General features: G+C 54.9%; 1 protein-coding gene and 1 long non-coding RNA gene across 9 annotated transcripts in view; one reads left to right on the top strand and one right to left on the bottom strand.

Annotated features, from left to right (window-relative positions):
• Positions 1 to 15,745, top strand: part of USP36 (ubiquitin specific peptidase 36) — a 34,803-nt gene that overhangs the window by 1,506 nt on the left and 17,552 nt on the right. For 2 of the 8 annotated variants that reach the window (XM_074343826.1, XM_074343821.1), the window contains exons 1-6: positions 520 to 670; positions 2,755 to 2,923; positions 4,566 to 4,827; positions 5,319 to 5,540; positions 10,271 to 10,381; positions 11,018 to 11,120. In XM_074343826.1, coding sequence (XP_074199927.1) covers positions 4,575 to 4,827; positions 5,319 to 5,540; positions 10,271 to 10,381; positions 11,018 to 11,120 — 689 coding nt within the window. In that variant the 5' untranslated portion in view covers positions 520 to 670; positions 2,755 to 2,923; positions 4,566 to 4,574. Of the gene's footprint in view, positions 1 to 519; positions 671 to 697; positions 941 to 2,754; positions 2,924 to 3,581; positions 3,726 to 4,565; positions 4,905 to 5,318; positions 5,541 to 7,734; positions 8,583 to 10,270; positions 10,382 to 11,017; positions 11,121 to 15,745 lie in introns of those variants that run through there. The other 6 variants (XM_074343822.1, XM_074343823.1, XM_074343824.1 and 3 more) reach the window with 6 other exon arrangements.
• LOC141573670 (uncharacterized) lies at positions 6,793 to 11,531 on the bottom strand. Its single transcript, XR_012499678.1, has 2 exons — positions 11,386 to 11,531; positions 6,793 to 7,743 (listed from the first exon to the last, which is right to left on the bottom strand). It is a non-coding gene; the product is annotated as an uncharacterized LOC141573670 (long non-coding RNA).

Genomic DNA, 15,745 nt, shown 5'->3' with positions numbered 1-15,745 from the left:
ACATTCAACCAAAACCTTAACGTAATCGTCAAGGGATGGCGCTCTCGGAGGAAGGGAGCCGGCGCAGGGCCCCCGGACACTGTGAAGGTCAAACACCCTCATTCCAGACCCCTTCATCTCAAGAGCCCTCTGCGCCTCCCCGGGCTTTGCTGGGCCTGCTGCCCTCTTCTCGCCCAACCTGTGTCTTGGTCACTAAAGACCCTAGAGAGTGCGGCCAAGCCCCCTGCGCCACCGCCCCGACAGTAGGGGAGGAGACGCGGCCCAGACCGCCGCCCCTGGTGCGCCCGGAGCCCCGCACGCGCAACCCGGAAGCCGACGCCTCACGTACTCTGCGGGAACTCGCCGGGTGCCGGCCAAGAGGGCGGGGCGTCCCCGGCTCTGCGTGCTTGCGTCATCGCGTAGGCTGGCGGGGCCTCGGGATGGGGAGGTGACGTATCGGGCGCGTAAGGCGGCTGTGGGCGGGCCCAGGGAATAGGGCACCAGCTAGCCCCGCCTCTTAAAGCTGCCGGGGCCTTTCGGTGTCCCGGTGCGCAGGTCGCGAGTTGCGGCGCCTTTAAGCGTCGTCGTGACACGTGTGTGAGGCGCCGGAGACCCGGATGGTGCGTGTGCGGGGCCCGTGCCGAGCAGACGCCAGCGCTGTGGGCCTGCATCCCGGCCCGTCGAGGGTCGGGTAGGCTGGGGCTGGGTCGGGGCGGCGCGCGGGCCGGGAGAAGGGCTTCCGCCCGGCGGGGCGCGGGAAGTGAAGCCGGACGGGGGGCGCTCCGGGAGACACGGGTGTTCGTCTGCCAGGGACCCCGGAGTCCATGGGGAGACCCTGGAGCTGCGCGTCCGCGAGGGGCTCCGGAGTCCACGGGGAGGTCCCGGGGCTGCAAGTCCGCGAGGGTTTTCTGAGGTCCATGGTGAGGTCCCTGGCTGCGCGTCCACAGCGAGGTCCCGGGCGGTATGTCTTCCGTACGGGCTGGCCCAGGTCGGCTCTCCGCTGTTTCCCTCACACCCGGACCGACCCGTGGTGGAGCGGAGAGCTCCCCGAGGCGAGGAGCCTAGGCGGGGGAGGAGGCAGCAGCCCTTGTCGATGATGGCACGGCCGTTTCGCACAGAAGCATCATTTCTGCAGGAGTCAGACTTTCTCTGTAATGGCTTAAGTCAAAATCCGGGGGAAGGCCTTCTGCTTGGCGGCAGAGCTGAGATCTGTTTGTTTTCCTGTAGTAAGAGATGTGGGAAAGCTCACCCCTGGAGAAGGTAACATTTCTTATGGTCGTGGTCGTGGTCGTGGTGGATGTGAGTTTTTAAAATACCCATTGCTTTGGTCTGGTAGTGTTGGGTCTCCCCTGGGGTTCTAGGAGCTCGAGTTGCTTCCTAAAACAGACGATGAGAGAGGAAAAATCCCAGTCCACCCTCTGTAAGGGATGGGGATTCAGGCCTCCCAGGGGAAGGACGCTCCGGGCGCTCTTTCCTGGCTGGTGGTTGCTCTGCAGAAGAGCTCTCTGAAAGGCCCCCGGGGAGGCACCAGCCGTGTGAGTGGGGCTCCTCCCGCCAGCACGTGGTTGACCCTGGGAGTCTTGAGTGCAGTTTATGCTGGGAAAGTGCATTTCAAGGGAGGAGGGAGAGAAAATGTGCTTGAATGGTGATTGTTTGGAGGAAGCCTTGTTTGAGTCCTGAAGGAGACCTTACCACGTGTGTGCGTCGCAGGGCTCGCTGGTGACTTCAAGGACGGCTTTCTCTGGGCTGCTACACCTTGGAGGGGAATCATGAAGTTGCCGCTTAATGTTTCGTGTGGAATTGGTGATGCAGAGGTTTGATCTGTCACAATTTGAAAAGTTGTTCATTCAAATCTCCAACTCCATACTGAGGAGTGGGCTCTGTGGGCTAGGTGTTCCTTAAGTTGTTTATCACGAAGAAAATTGGGTTAAATCTCCCAAGTTCTGTTTATTCTCTAGCTTCTCTGTTCCCAGACCCATGCCCACTGGTGACATATCTTCACCTGTCCTTGGTGGCATGTGATCCTGTTGGGAAGAGTGGCATTGTAAGGAGCTTTCATAAGACAGACATCTCCACATGACAAGTGGCTTTCATTCTGATATGTTCACTATGCCTTTTTTAAACCCTCGGAGTCAATGTGCTTTGATTTATGGACGTCAGACGTGATATAGCTGAACCTTGCGGTAAAGTCAGGTGGGGACAGGAGAGGTCCTGCGCAGAGATTATTGACACTGATTAAGGGAGCTGTTCTCTCTCCATTTTGTGTGGACGTTTTTCCAGTTAAAAAGGTTTTAAGTGCCTAATTTTCTGTAATCATAGTGATTGTGGATAGTAATTAAAGAAAAAAAAAAACCCAGACTTAAAATAGTGAAAATTTGGCAACTCTCATCTCGCCTTCGATTTTCTTTTTTTGGGAAAATCTTAGTGGCTCACGAAATCTGGAAGCTGGAGAGTATTATCTGTTATCTAGTAGACCTCGCAAATGCGACGTAGACCAGAGTTGACTGGCTGGTGTGGGGAGATCTTTGTTCACTGGGCTTGTTGCTGGTATGAAAGTTAAGATATGGAGCAAAGGTTAGTGTTTTCACATCATGTCCACCGAAATTGTCTGTAGTGAGTTAGCTCAGTTCTCCACACTTCCTACTGCTGTTCCTTCATCCTGAATGCTGACTGTTCCCTGTAGATGGGTGGCCTTCCTACTCCGTGTCCAGGGAGTGGGCTGATGAAACAGTGGGACAAGAGCTGGCCTCATGTGATGCTCTGTTCATCCCACAGATTCTGGACCACACGCCTGTTCTGGACCACACGCCTGTGGTTTTGGCAATTTAACGGGCCAAACCTGGGGAGCACGGGAATTTGAGGGTCTGGCACCCCACCTGCCCAGTCTGGCCAGGGACCTGACCCCATGCTGCAGGAACGGCTCGCCCAAGTTCAGACACCCCAGGTAAGCCCACACAGGCTGCTGTGCGTCTTCCTTCCCTCGAGGTACCCGCAGGTGGCCCAGCAGCCATTGTTCGGTTGGTGAGAACTCTTAGGTGATCCCCCTTGGGAAATGTTCTTTATTTTTTTCATGTCAAAGAACTTGTGCTTGCTTTCTTAAAAGTAAGTTTTTTACATGTCTATTCTTTACAGAAGTTTTTGTAGAAAAATTTGATCCACGTACAGAATTAGATGCCCCCTAACCATAAGTTTGGATGGTTTAATAAGAGGTGCTGGGGGTGGTCCTTCCACTTGAGCAGAGTTTTGGGTGCACCTGACGAACCGGGTCAGGCCAGAGACCGCATCCCTGAGGGAGTCTCCATTTTTCTGATGGGAGTGAGCTGTTTCAGGAACGTAGTTTTCTAATGTGGCTCAGATGGTCCTTGAGCTTTGGCTGGATGGTCGAGTTGAGAGCTTGTGGGTGGGGAAGAGAAGTAGATACAGTTGCTGCAGTCAGAGGTGCTGGGGGTTTCCGGTTTGCTACAGTTTCTGCACCGGGGCCCCCCTGGTGTCAGGTCTCTCACTCAGTGACTCTTCCGCAGGCAGCACTCAGCACTCACCCGGTGCCTGTCTTCCTGTTAACCCACAGCCACCTTTGATGCTGTTTGTTCCTATTTCATAAGGAATGGTCTCCAGCAGTCACTGTCATTGTCCTTGGAGTTTATAGCTAATTGGTGATGGAATTACCCAGACCTGCCACGTTCCAGAGGCTGGAGCTGCCGCCACGCCCCCCACCTGCCCCAACCCGCCCGTTTGCTTCAGTTTAGGTGACTTGTGACTACTGTTCTAGTCCTGTTGCTGTCTTTTCTCTCCTCCCTCACTTAAAAAAAATAATAATCTGTACAAGCACCATCCAATAGCACAAGCTACAAGTATAATTTAGTCTTACAGCAGCCACATTAAAAATAAAAAGAAGCAAGTGAGATTAATTTTCATAATATATTTCATTTAACCCAGTACGTGTGAATATTACCATTTCGGCATGTAAGCAGTCTTAAAATTACTGAGGCATTTTATGTACTCAAACTGAGTCTTCAGAATCCCATGTGTGTTTTACAGTCTCAGCACATCTCAGTTTGGACCAGGTTCATTTCACGTGGTCAGAGGCCACGTGAGGGCTGTGGCCTTCGTTTTGAATGTGGGTGTGAACAGAGAAGTGTCCTTACCTCATGCGCCACGCAGATTCCTTTAAGTGGATTTGTGTGTGCGACCCGAGTGTCTCGCGAGGATTAGTGTTTCCCTGATTTTGAGCAGGTGTTAGGACCACTTGGTAGCCTCTAGAAGGAAATCACACCAAGTGTGGTGTCCGGGGTCACTTGGTGACATCTGTCGAAGAGACGCCGCTGCTGCGAGGGTCTGGCCTCCTTAATGCAGCTTCTGCCTGCTTAGAGGCACTTGTCTGTTTGAGAGGGTGGGCAGGGATGCTGCTCGGTCCCAGGGAGCAGTACCGTCTCCATGTGTTACCCTTCCTTTGTAGGGGTGGCAGCTGACCCAGAGACACTTTTGTGGTGGACTGCATCTGTAAGGACCCAGAGGGAGCTGTCAGGGAGAGGATGCCCTGTTCCCGGCACCGGCCACCTGTCACTCTGTTCCTTCTGTTCCCACAGTGATGCACCATGCCCATTGTCGACAAGTTGAAGGAGGCCCTGAAGCCTGGCCGCAAGGACTCGGCTGACGAGGGGGAGCTGGGGAAGCTTCTGGCCTCCTCTGCCAAGAAGGTCCTTCTGCAGAAGCTTGAGTTCGAGCCGGCCAGCAAGAGTTTCTCCTACCAGCTGGAGTCCCTGAAGAGCAAATATGTGCTGCTGAATCCCAGGACCGAGGGGGCCGCCTGCCACAGGAGTGGGGATGACCCGCCGGCCAGGAGACAGGGTACAGACGCTTCGTGCGCTGGAGAAAGGGCCTCCCTGCGTGCTGAGCAAGTGGACGGACGAGACGTTGACTGATGAGTAGGAACAAAACCAGAGTGTGGTCAGCTGTGAATGCTGGCTGGGTCCGTAGGTTTTAGGTACAGAAGTGATGCTACAGGAGGGGGTGTTAAGGAAGAGCTCTGTGTCCTTAGAGGCTCTTAGGCGCCTGTGTGTTAAGAGGCTTGAGAGCTGGGCTGGGAAACGAGGAGGAGGAAGGGGTGAGTTGAGCGCAGGGGCCAGGTTCCTCCAGCTGCTCTGTCTCGGAACCTTGTCCTCTGACACAGGGTCCCTGAGTTCTCGACCCAGGCAGTCAGGAAGAACCACGGACAGGCTTTCTAGAACTTCCGCAGTGGGACCTCAGTTACCCTCGGAGGCCACGCCTGAGCCAGTGCGCGCCGAGTGTGCGTGGACCTGCGGCGTCCTGACCTCCCCCCCTGTCCCTGTCTCCCCCAGGCGGCGAGCACGCTTCCGAGAGCGGCAGCGATGGCGTCCCCGCCCCGCAGAAGGTGCTCTTCCCCGGGGAGCGGCTGTCGCTGCGCTGGGGGCGCGTGTACCGCGTGGGCGCGGGGCTGCACAACCTCGGGAACACCTGCTTCCTCAACTCGACGGTGCAGTGCTTGACCTACACGCCACCCCTGGCCAACTACCTGCTCTCCAGGGAGCACACGCGCGGCTGTGAGTGTGAGCGCGGCGGGGCGGGGCGGGCCGTGCACACATGAAAGCGTGGCATTTCATATCAGTTTTTCATGTATACATGTGTCTCCTATTTTAAATAAATGGAACTTGGGGGAGAAATCTGTAGGACTTACATATGGAAAAAATGAGATAGCCTACCCATGTCACAGCATACTCACACCAGAAAATGGGTTAAAACTTAGTATCAGGAGTAAAAACCATGCTTTTATGACAAACATGAGAAAATATCTTTCTGACCCTGGGTTGGGAGATGTCTTGAATGAGACTCGGAAGGCACAAACCACAAAAGAAAAAGATGGATAAATTCAGCTGCATGAAAATTAAGAACTTCTGTTCATGAAAAAACAAAAGACAAACAGGGAACTACAAATGGGGAGATGAAACCTGGGGCACAAACAACAAAGGACTGACATCAAGAATATATAAAGAACCACAGATCCACAAGGAAAAGGCAGCCAGGTATCGAACAGATACATGGGAGGAGCAGGCACTTTGTGGAAGACGACCCTCACAGTCAGGAAGCTGAGGCGGCGGTCGCCAGTCACCTAGTAACTGGGAGACGCATCAGAACCACCCTCCACCTTTGTAACCAATGATGACTCCAAAGTCTGCCCAGACCAAAGGTCGGAGGGAATGGAAGGCAGCAAGGTTCTTCGTGACCTCCAGGCCTGAGTCAGCACGGCCACCCTGGAAGACAGCCTGGCGTTATCTTTCTTGTGATCTGTACCCAGCAGTTCTTCTGCAGAAAAGCTCTGCTGCTCGTGTACCGGGACACCTGTGTGACAGCGTCTGCAGCAGAAAACTGAACCTAGGTGCCCGTCAACGGGACGGATACCCGAATTTCGTAGGCACGTGGTAGAGCAGCATGCGGCGGGAGGGAGAGTCTGAATGACAGCGTGGAGTGAGCGAGAAAGGCCTGGATGGCTGCAGACAGCATGGATTCCTCCCTACAGAGCTGAAGGACAGACAAGACAGTTTGGTATTTCAGTGTAGCTATATGTGATAAAACTTAAGAAAAGAAAACAAAGACTTTTGAAAGTTGGTAAATAATTAGAAATCGGTAGAACCAGAGGCGGGAACATGGTTGTGATCAAAGTCTGGGATTGTATCATATGTTCAGGAATATTATTTAAAAAAAAAGAATAAAGGAAAGAAAAAAGCAGAAAAGAGTGAAAGAAGGCCGTGCTGTGGAAACCAGTATCTTTTTTTTTTTAACTTTTTTTCTCTTTTCTTTTTTTTTTTTAACACCTTTATTGTGGTGTGGTTCCTGTACAGTAAATTATACACATTTCAGATGCACAATTTGATGAGTTTTGCTAGATGTGTGCACCCGTGAAACCACCGCCACAGGCAAGACAGCTCACATTTCCATCCCTCCCAAGAGGTGCAGTTTTCGAATTCCCATTGTTTCCTTCCCACTCACCTGACCCACTGGTAACCGTAAGTTGTTCTCTAAGTCTGTGAGTCTCTCTCTGTTCTGTAGATAAGTTCACTTGTGTCCTTAGTTTTAGATGGAAAACAGTATCTTACATGTCTTGTAATTATAATGGGTTCAAGAAGCAGAGGAGGCGGCCCAGGTTAGTGCATCCAGGTCTAGCGCCTCCTTCTGAGATGAAGCTGGTTGTGAAGCTCCTTGGTGATGCTGAGGTTGTTTTGGGTGAACTCATACGAAGATTCAACTCGGTTCTCTTTGTTTTTGTCTCGCGGTGTTGGCGGTGAGGTCCTCTCTGCTGTTTCCTTGCTCCCTGGGCGTCTCTGCAGGAATCTTTGAGCCGTTCCCAACTTTGTGAGGGTTCATTTAGTTAAAAGTAGGTTAACGTCTGTAAATCCTTATAACCCGGTGCACGTGCACTGTAGTGTCTGGGGGGCAGACGCACGCGTTGGGAGTGGCCCCCTTCCTGTGAGCGTCACAGGCCGACCCCAGGGAGGTCCAGTGTCGCTCTGTGTCACTCAGGTGTCAGTAAGCTGTAATTCCTTAGCTTTTTTAGAGTAAAACACATCCAGAGAAGTTTCAGTATTTTTTTCCCTGCACCCTGCTAGGTCCCCACGTGACCCCCAGGTGGCCCAGGCTGTCCTCTTCCCCCTTGAATTTGCTGTTTGAAGATTCTCGAGCATCCAGGAGAATATCGCTTGGATGGGACGAGGGTCTGCTGTGTCGCCTGGACCACTTCTGCTCCAGGATCTATTTAGAAAATAAACACTGTGTGTCAAGTGTCCGGTTGGGTTCAACCCTGTCCTTTAGTACAGTCGCCCCCAAGGTTAATCAGCTATGTCCTAGAAGTCATGGATGAGACTTTTATGTCATGTTTTTCTAAATTACCTGAAGGAAGTGTCCACGTGCCGCTTAAGTTAATCTCGCATATTTCCAGGGATTCGGGGAATCCTGTGTCAGGTATTTCTGGCTGAAATTGTTGACCTGCCCTATTTAAGAGTGGTGATTTATTAGGGTAAACGTCTCAGTGTTTTACGTAATGATCAGAGGCTTAATTTCCACATAATTTTTATAGTAATATTTTAACATGAATTAGATTGTGTCTGTTTAACATTTGTTAGAGGGTTGTGTTTGTTATCTTAAGTAACGTCAGTGTTTTGCCTAAATTTGAGCCCCCTCCGCAATTATTGCCCTTTGAAAAATAAAAGCAACCAATGGGTACAGTTAGAAGGGTTGAGAGAACTCTAAAATGAAAAATAAAAGCCTCCCCTTTATGTAAAGGCATTAATCACATGCACAGTTTTTTTAATATCCCTCCAAGAAGAAATTTTTGTGTAAATAACAGCATTTTTTAAAAACAATTTTTCTTAGTATCACGGTGAGTGCAAGTAACAAAATTTGCCGTCTTAAACGTCCAGCCCAGCAGCGTTACGTACCTTCGCCTTGTTGTGCGGCCATCGCCACGTGCATCTCTAGAACTTCTTCAGCCTGGAAGTCTGCGCCCATTAGACGCTAGCCCCGCTCCCACCACCCTTGGGACTGTCCATCCCGCTTTCTGTCTGCGAATCTGACTCCTCCAAGGACCTCGTGTGAGTGCAGCTGCACAGCGCGTGTCCTTCTGCGACTGGCTTCACCAAGCGCGGGGCCTCAGAGGGCCTCTTTGTCGTAGCAGGTGTCAGGTGCCCTTTCTTTTTTAAGGCTGAATAATGTGCCATTTTATGTAGAGAGCACGTTTGAATTCATTCATCTATCGATGGGCCACTTGAGTTGCTTCTGCATTTTAGCTCTTGAGAGTAATGCTGTGAATTTGGGTGTACAAATATCTCTTTGAGACTCTGCTTTCAGTGCTTTTAGGTGTTTACCCAGAGGAGGAACTGCTGGATTACATGGGAACTCTACTTTTAATTTTTTGAGGGACTGCCATAGTGTTCTCCACAGCGGCGGCCCCATTTTATATGACCGCCGACAGCACACGGGGGTTCCAGTTTCTCCGCATCTGCCAAGTTGTATTCCTTTTTGTTTGCAGACACTGGCGTTTTTATGTGCATGAGGTGAACGGGCTGCATGCTGTTTGGTTTCTTACTTTGAGACAGGTCCGAGTAGCTGCGTATCAGCAGTGTTCGGGGGAGCATCATTGGTTTGTGGGGGACTTTGTGTTAGAAGCTGGGCCTGTTTGGGAAGGTGGTGCTCTGTATACGAGACTACAGCATCTTGCAGCGCTAAAGATGCGCTTGCCCGTGGGCCTGGAAACTTTATCTCGTAGGTGTGTGCCTTCAAGAAGTTCACACGCACAAGGGGCCGGGGACAGGACCCTTCACCGCAGCGGTCTGTGGCGGCAGGGAAAGGGAAGGGTCCATGTGCGTGAGCAGGGAGCCCTGTGGTCTAGAGGGCGGATTAAAGAGCAGATCGTTACAGGTCATAAAAAGTCAGCTTAAATTTGCTGCTGCGGCGCTGTGCATCCTCGTGAGAGCCATGTGTGCGGTACAGCAAATACATGAAAGGGAGCCGTGGTGGCCTAACTGGGCAGAGTGGCCACTGCTGATGAAGGGCATGGAGAACGGGGTTTGAGAGGTTGAGAGAGGAGTTCAACTATCACACCAGCACTTGACTTAAAAATCGGCTACAGTGGAGTGTAGTCTCCACACTTCTCTGTGTTAAAGAGTTCGTACTTGTGAGGAGAGGCGGGAACCCAGCACTGTCTGGCCTACCACCTGCAAGGCACAAATAGTTCATCCCCAGCTGGGGTGCTGGGCTGCAGCCTGGGCGCTCCGTCAGCAGCTGCTGGGCTTTGTGAACACGTCCCCGCCATTTAGGTGTCATCTGGGGTCGCTTGGGGCACTGCCCATACTCCAGACGGAGCCCATGAGCCCCCAAAGACCCCGTGCCCTGGGGTCTCCCCGGAGCTGTCCGGGTCCTGGTGTCTCGTGGAAGCAGCAGAGCAGAGGTTCCCACGCTGAAGAGCGGGCTAAGGGGGTGTCAGTAAGCCCTGAACAGTCGAGCCTGTTGACCACGTGATGCAACTTGGAAATCAGAGAAAACATTGTTCTGTGCTGCGTTTTGAAACTTAGACTGGTGGGGCTGGGGCTGGGTCGCGGTGAGTGCCTGCCAGTGGAGGGAACGGTTCCCAGGTGCCGTCGGGCAGGCAAGGCTCAGGCCGCGCTGGCGTCCCTCAGCCCCTCGCATCCGCGGCTGCCCTTCCGGCCCGGGCTCCCCTCCGCTGTGCTGGAGGTGCGGGTCGCCACCTGCTCTAAAGTGACCGCCTCATCTGTGCCTACAGGTCACCAGGGCAGCTTCTGTATGCTGTGTGTCATGCAAAACCACATCATCCAAGCCTTCGCCAACAGCGGCAACGCCATCAAGCCCGTGTCCTTCATCCGGGACCTGAGAAGTAAGAGTGGCTTTGGGGAGTGGGTGCTGGGGGGTGGGAGGGGTGGAGCTGGGGAGCCTAAGGCTTCACGTCCCCATAACTCAGCGTACAGGGCGGAGTGGACTAAAGCCGGTCCTGGGGGACTTGTGGCAGGGCAGTGGTGACCCCGATCTGGAGAACAACTGATTTTTTTAAGCTGTTTTTGGTTTTTGGTTTTAATGGAAGCACTGGGGATTGGACCCAGGACCTCGTGCGTGCTAGGCACACGCTCTACCCCTGAGCTGCTCCCTCCCCTGCAGACGGGTCAGGGTTGAGGCCTGTGTGAGTTGCAGTGGGGTAATCCTCTGTGGTCTGTACTGGCTCCTGGGAAACCGGCTTCATCAGTCAGCAGGTTTCCCGTCCTCAGTGCCTGTGCCCGGCAGCATTTGTGCTTCTGTTCAGTGCGGAGGGTTTAAGCCCTTTGGTCTCAGTGCAGAGATGCAGGAATGGTGGCCGGGTCTGAGGCGGTGAATGCGGGGCTCCTTTTCCTCGCTCGCCTCGCCTGAGGGGTTTGCCGTTTAGCCTCGGGTCAGCCAGGGTCTGCGGGATGTGCAGGGGAGGCAGGTACCCCTCCCTGCCCGCCGGCTGATGCGTCCTCCTTTCCCCCTCCTCCCCCAGAGATCGCCCGGCACTTCCGCTTCGGGAACCAGGAGGACGCCCACGAGTTCCTGCGCTACACCATCGACGCCATGCAGAAGGCCTGCCTGAGCGGCTGTGCCAAGTACGGCCTCGCCCGGCCCGGGCCCCCCGTCCACGTGGGGCCCTGAGCGGAGGCCCCCACGAGGGTCGCCCTGCTTCCCGGGAGAGGGTCTCTCCCTCCCCCCGACCCCAGGGGCTGGCACCGGTGACCCTCTGTCCCAGCAGCTCATGGAGGGAAGTGCTCTCCTGGATCTCCTCCAGGGCCTTCCGCTCTGACGGGGACTTTTCCCGTCTCTTTAAAGTCTCTTTGTTCTTCTGGGACCGAGGTCGCGGGCAGTAGGACTTACCGTGTCTTCGTGGAAGACCTTGAAGGCAGGCGGGGAAACGCGAGGGCGGGGAGGCTGTGATTTTTGAGGCTCCACTCCGCCGAGGTCTGAGCGCTCAGACAGATGCGGGAGCAGACTGCAGTCTGCTGCTGGGTGTTCCCTTCTGTGAACAGCGCCCGTCAAGAATGTTTTTGTGTCCTTCCTGGGATTGTGGGTTCAGACAAAAGAAAATGGGCAGGAAGTGCTGTCTGGGCTCTGGAAATACAGCCCAGGCAGCCGCCCCGGGAGGCCCTTCAGGAGAGCTGGCTGAGTCATAGCCGCGACGGGGGGACCTCTGTTTCCGCCGATGAGACCCATGTAATTAAACCCTGAGGAGACTCCCTGGTTCCCTGGGGTCGTTTCCCTCTGAGCTGAGGTCCTGGCATGGTCGAGGTCACGGTCACGCGTTCTCTCCTGCCCTGGGGGGACGGAAGCCCCCTCCCTCGGGCACATCCTGGGTCCCCTCCCGGGCACCGTCCTTCTGGCCACTCACTGCATCTGTCGGTGCTGTTGCTTCCGGGAGGCCTTGAGTGGAGGGGCCCAGAGTGCAATCTGGGAAGACAGATGACCAGCCGGGATGTACAGTGTCTCATAGTAAATGCTGTTGTGAAGGGACCCTGAGGAAGCCAGCCCAGGGGGCATCTCCTGTGTTCCCCGCCCACGGGCAGCCTCAGATGCAGGGCAGATGGTCAGGGTGTGACCTCCCTGCTGTGCAGGTGGCTGCGTGGGTCTGCCCTGGTTGCGGGACAGAATCGCCTGGGAGCTCCCAGGACAGTCGCTGCCCTGACTGCAGGCCAAGCTGCTAGGCCAGACCCTCTGGAGGCTGGGCCAGAAGGGCTTGGGGCTGTCGGGGGAAGGAGTAGACGCCGGCGGACATCGGTGGAAAGATAAGGGCGTCGTGTCAGGGGAGCCAGGTGCGAGGACGCTTGTGGGACACTTGCCCGAGGGTGTCCCCGTCCGTGAGGACATGAGAAAGCAGGGTGTGAGTGGTGAGCCCGCCAGGGAGCCGAGTTACTCCGCTAATCTGCAGGTGGAAGGGCCTCTGTGTTGATTTTGTTAGTGGTTTGCAGCTGAACTCGCTGTGAGCAGAGGTGGTTCTTACATTCCCCCTTCTGGGACTTGATGCTGTTCCCTTGTGACCTGGTGCCCGCGTGCGGATGTCCCCGTGCACGTGCAGCGGGGGTGGGTGGCGCGTGTCCGTCCGTGCTGTGGGCCACGTCGTCTCGTCCCCCGTGTCCCTGCTTGTTCCTCGCCTCAGGCTCTGTGCAGACAAGGGCACAGTCAGCCTCCCGTGACAGGCGACTGTCCCTTGCTCCTCCTGCAGCTTTTCTTCATGAAGGTGGCTGTGCTTGGATGTTCGTAACCATGACATTGTCGCTGAGAGGTGTGGGTCTCGGCATCACACAGTGTCCTTTGTCACGTTTGATGCTTTTCGGCTTTAATTCTGTGCTGCTATCAGGAGCGCAGGCCCTCTTTTCTGAAGGTTTCCTTCCGCCAGCCCTGTCCTCTCTGTCCATCACGCTCCAGACACTCAGGCTGCCTACGGTCTGGTCTTGCTTTGTGAGCCAAGTTGAAAATCTGTGTCTTTCACAGGCCAGGCCAGCCCCCTCATGGTGGCTGTTGGGCGGAGGTGTGGTCTCAGCCCTGCCCGGTTACCGAATGTTGTGATTATTACACAGGGCATACGCACTGTGCTTCTTTCTGTCCGGTTTTCCTTTGCTGGTTTATTTTTACACTTGCTCTTTGCAGTTTAGGAAGACCCGAGTCTTTGTTCCAGTGACAGCCCTGTCCCTCTCCCCTTCGCGCCCTGGTCCTCGTTTCCGGACTTTGATCTGGTTTGTCAGGTTTTAAGAGTGTCCTTTACACCCCCCCTCCTCCCTCCTGCCTAAACCTCAGCGCATTACTTCTCTCTGTGTAGGACGCAGTGTTTAGTATCCTCCACCTGCCTCTGCATCAGTCTTAACCCCCAGTTAAGTACTTGGAGGCTGCTCTCCTCCTGCCGGGGCCCTGGGCGGCCCGGGCCAGGACGCGGGTTCCGGACTCCTGCGGCCCGTCACGTTCTCTTGGCCTTGTGAGTTGTTGATCTTTTCACCTAGAGGACTTCCGGATCTTTTTCTGGTCTTTGAAGCCTGATGGTTTCATAGGAATGTCTGGGAGCTGACTGTTGGGGCCAGTTTTCCCAGATACGTGACATCTGACCAGTGATGGCCGGAGGCTGGATCTGTGGCATGACTGACTGTGGGAATGCAGGACAGGAGAATGTCCGTCCTTGTCCACCTTCCGCAGCCAGCAGGTGGGGTCTGAACGCTGTCGCTTCTGGACCAGCTCTGCTCTAAATGTCGTGGCCTGAAAATATGCAAAATAAATCGGGGAGACATTGTAAGTGGGGTGTCACACACCGAACGTGGTCTTTCCTTTGTGGAATTTGCAGGATCACTCAGCTGTTGCCCGGGAAAGCAGTCTGTCTTAGGGACTCGTGCTGATTGGAAAGTGACCCTCCCCTGACTGGGAAGTGACTTTCCCCTGCGGAAGCATGCTGCCGTTGGCTTTGCTTGTGCTAAAGGCCTTTTTGGTCTTAATCCCTGGGAATTTTTTTTTCTTTCGGAGCAAGGAGTAATGACTTTATTCTGAAAACCAGCAGGCCGAGAGGGTGGGGGCTGATGTCCTAGAGAACCGTCTTCCCTGGGAGCGGTGCTTGTGTGCTGGTCTCTGTGTTTGGGTACACCTCCCTTTCTGGGTGCCTGGCTGGCGTCTGCCCTGCATCTCGGCCACTGCCCCCGCTGCGCCCCCTCCCCGCTCTCCCCCCTCACTTCTTGCGCCCTACCCTCTCTCCCTTTAAGTCCCTCCTCCCCTGGGCTCCTCCGAATTCAGTCTCCTTCCTTTCCTGAGTTCAGTGAACTTTCTCTCCTTCATGTTTGCGGGGGTCCCCCACCTCCCTGAGCTCTTGTTTGGGGTTGGGCTCAGCCTAGAGCTTGTGTTGCCGTCTCCTCGTGCTTTGTGCTGCTTCAGGGGCTGATCTTCATCAGGTGGGGGTTCGAATCTGTTCAGCTTTTCTCCCTGAAGGTACCTCTGCTGCGTTGACGGCGAGGATGGTGGGGATGTGGCAGTTCGCTGGGGGTCTTTCTTTGGGCGCCCCCTTCTGGCCGCACAGCAAAGCACATGCTGACATGGACGGCTTTTATTGCAGAGACAGAAGGGGCTGTGGCCTCGGTATTTTTATGTTTCTCTTTTAGGATGCTAGTTTTCCCCTTTGTTCTCCTTCCCTGAGCTCCCCCAGCCCCACAAGGAGCCTGCCTGCCTTCTCCACCCAAGCTGCTGCCTTTGGGGGCTGCCTCCCAGACTCGTTGTGGTGCCAGGACCCTTTGGAGCTCGCCTCACGGGAGTGCTGCCCGCACAGGCCTTGGGGCCCCTTGCCCCTCCCTCCCTCAGCTTCGTCCAGACGACAGCTCGGGTGGGAGCATTTGGGATAGCTTGTTGGACCTGGCTTTATCATCCTGTTCCAGGTCATTGAACGTCTCTGTTCAGTGCCCTGCAGGCGGGTCCTGAGTGGTCCCCTGCTCCTGTTCTGCCGGCTCCCGGTGAGCTGGGGGCCACCTGGACTTCAGCAGGCACGTCACACCCGGAGGCTTCCCGTGTGCTCTGAGGTTCTACCTTGCTAGTGTTTGGAGCTACAGTGTTCGTTCCTTTGGTGAGCGCTGGTAATAGTAGGTGCTGGCAGTTGATTTTTCATTTCCTAATCTTGCAGAATAAAAATCTGGTGACCCCGTGTTGGCTCGCACATACTGGGGAGTTAAATTCCCCAGTGAGTCCTCAGGGTCTGGGCAGTGCTGGCAAGAATAGTTGCAGGGACAGGAGGCCGAGACTGAGGTGCTGGGTCTCGCTCTGCTGATGGCGGGAAGCGGCTGCCACGGAGATAGGAGCCGGGGCAGGATCAGCCCTGGTGCCCGCCGAGGAGGTGGGAGCATCTGCAGAGCCGGGGGGGCTCGTCCCAGGGGAGTGGGCCTTGCTCTGCAGTGCCTCAGTGCTCCATAAACAGACAGAAAGGTCAGCTGCGTTTTTATGTCCCTGAGATCTTGGGGACTCAGGGCAGTTACAGAGGAGTGAGTCACGGTCCAATTCAGCGGTTTGCAAGCGAAACCAGGAGCAGAGGCTAGATGTGGGGTGTTATTTCCAGAACCTCATGACCGAGGAGCCACAGGTGCGGGCGCTGTGCTAAGCGCACCTTGCGGCTCTGCTGAGCGGCTCTGCAGGCTGGGTCCAGCGTTGCCTCAGATCCCAGTTAGTAAGTGGGGCTGGGGTGTGGCTGCAAGTGTGCCCGGCCCTGAGGCCCACACCGTGACCG

The sequence above is a fragment of the Camelus bactrianus genome, chromosome 16 (assembly GCF_048773025.1).
Source record: "Camelus bactrianus isolate YW-2024 breed Bactrian camel chromosome 16, ASM4877302v1, whole genome shotgun sequence".
In the NCBI taxonomy this organism is placed as follows: domain Eukaryota; kingdom Metazoa; phylum Chordata; class Mammalia; order Artiodactyla; family Camelidae; genus Camelus; species Camelus bactrianus.
Note: the sequence above shows the minus strand (reverse complement) of the source record. Positions and strands in the feature narration are given on the sequence as shown.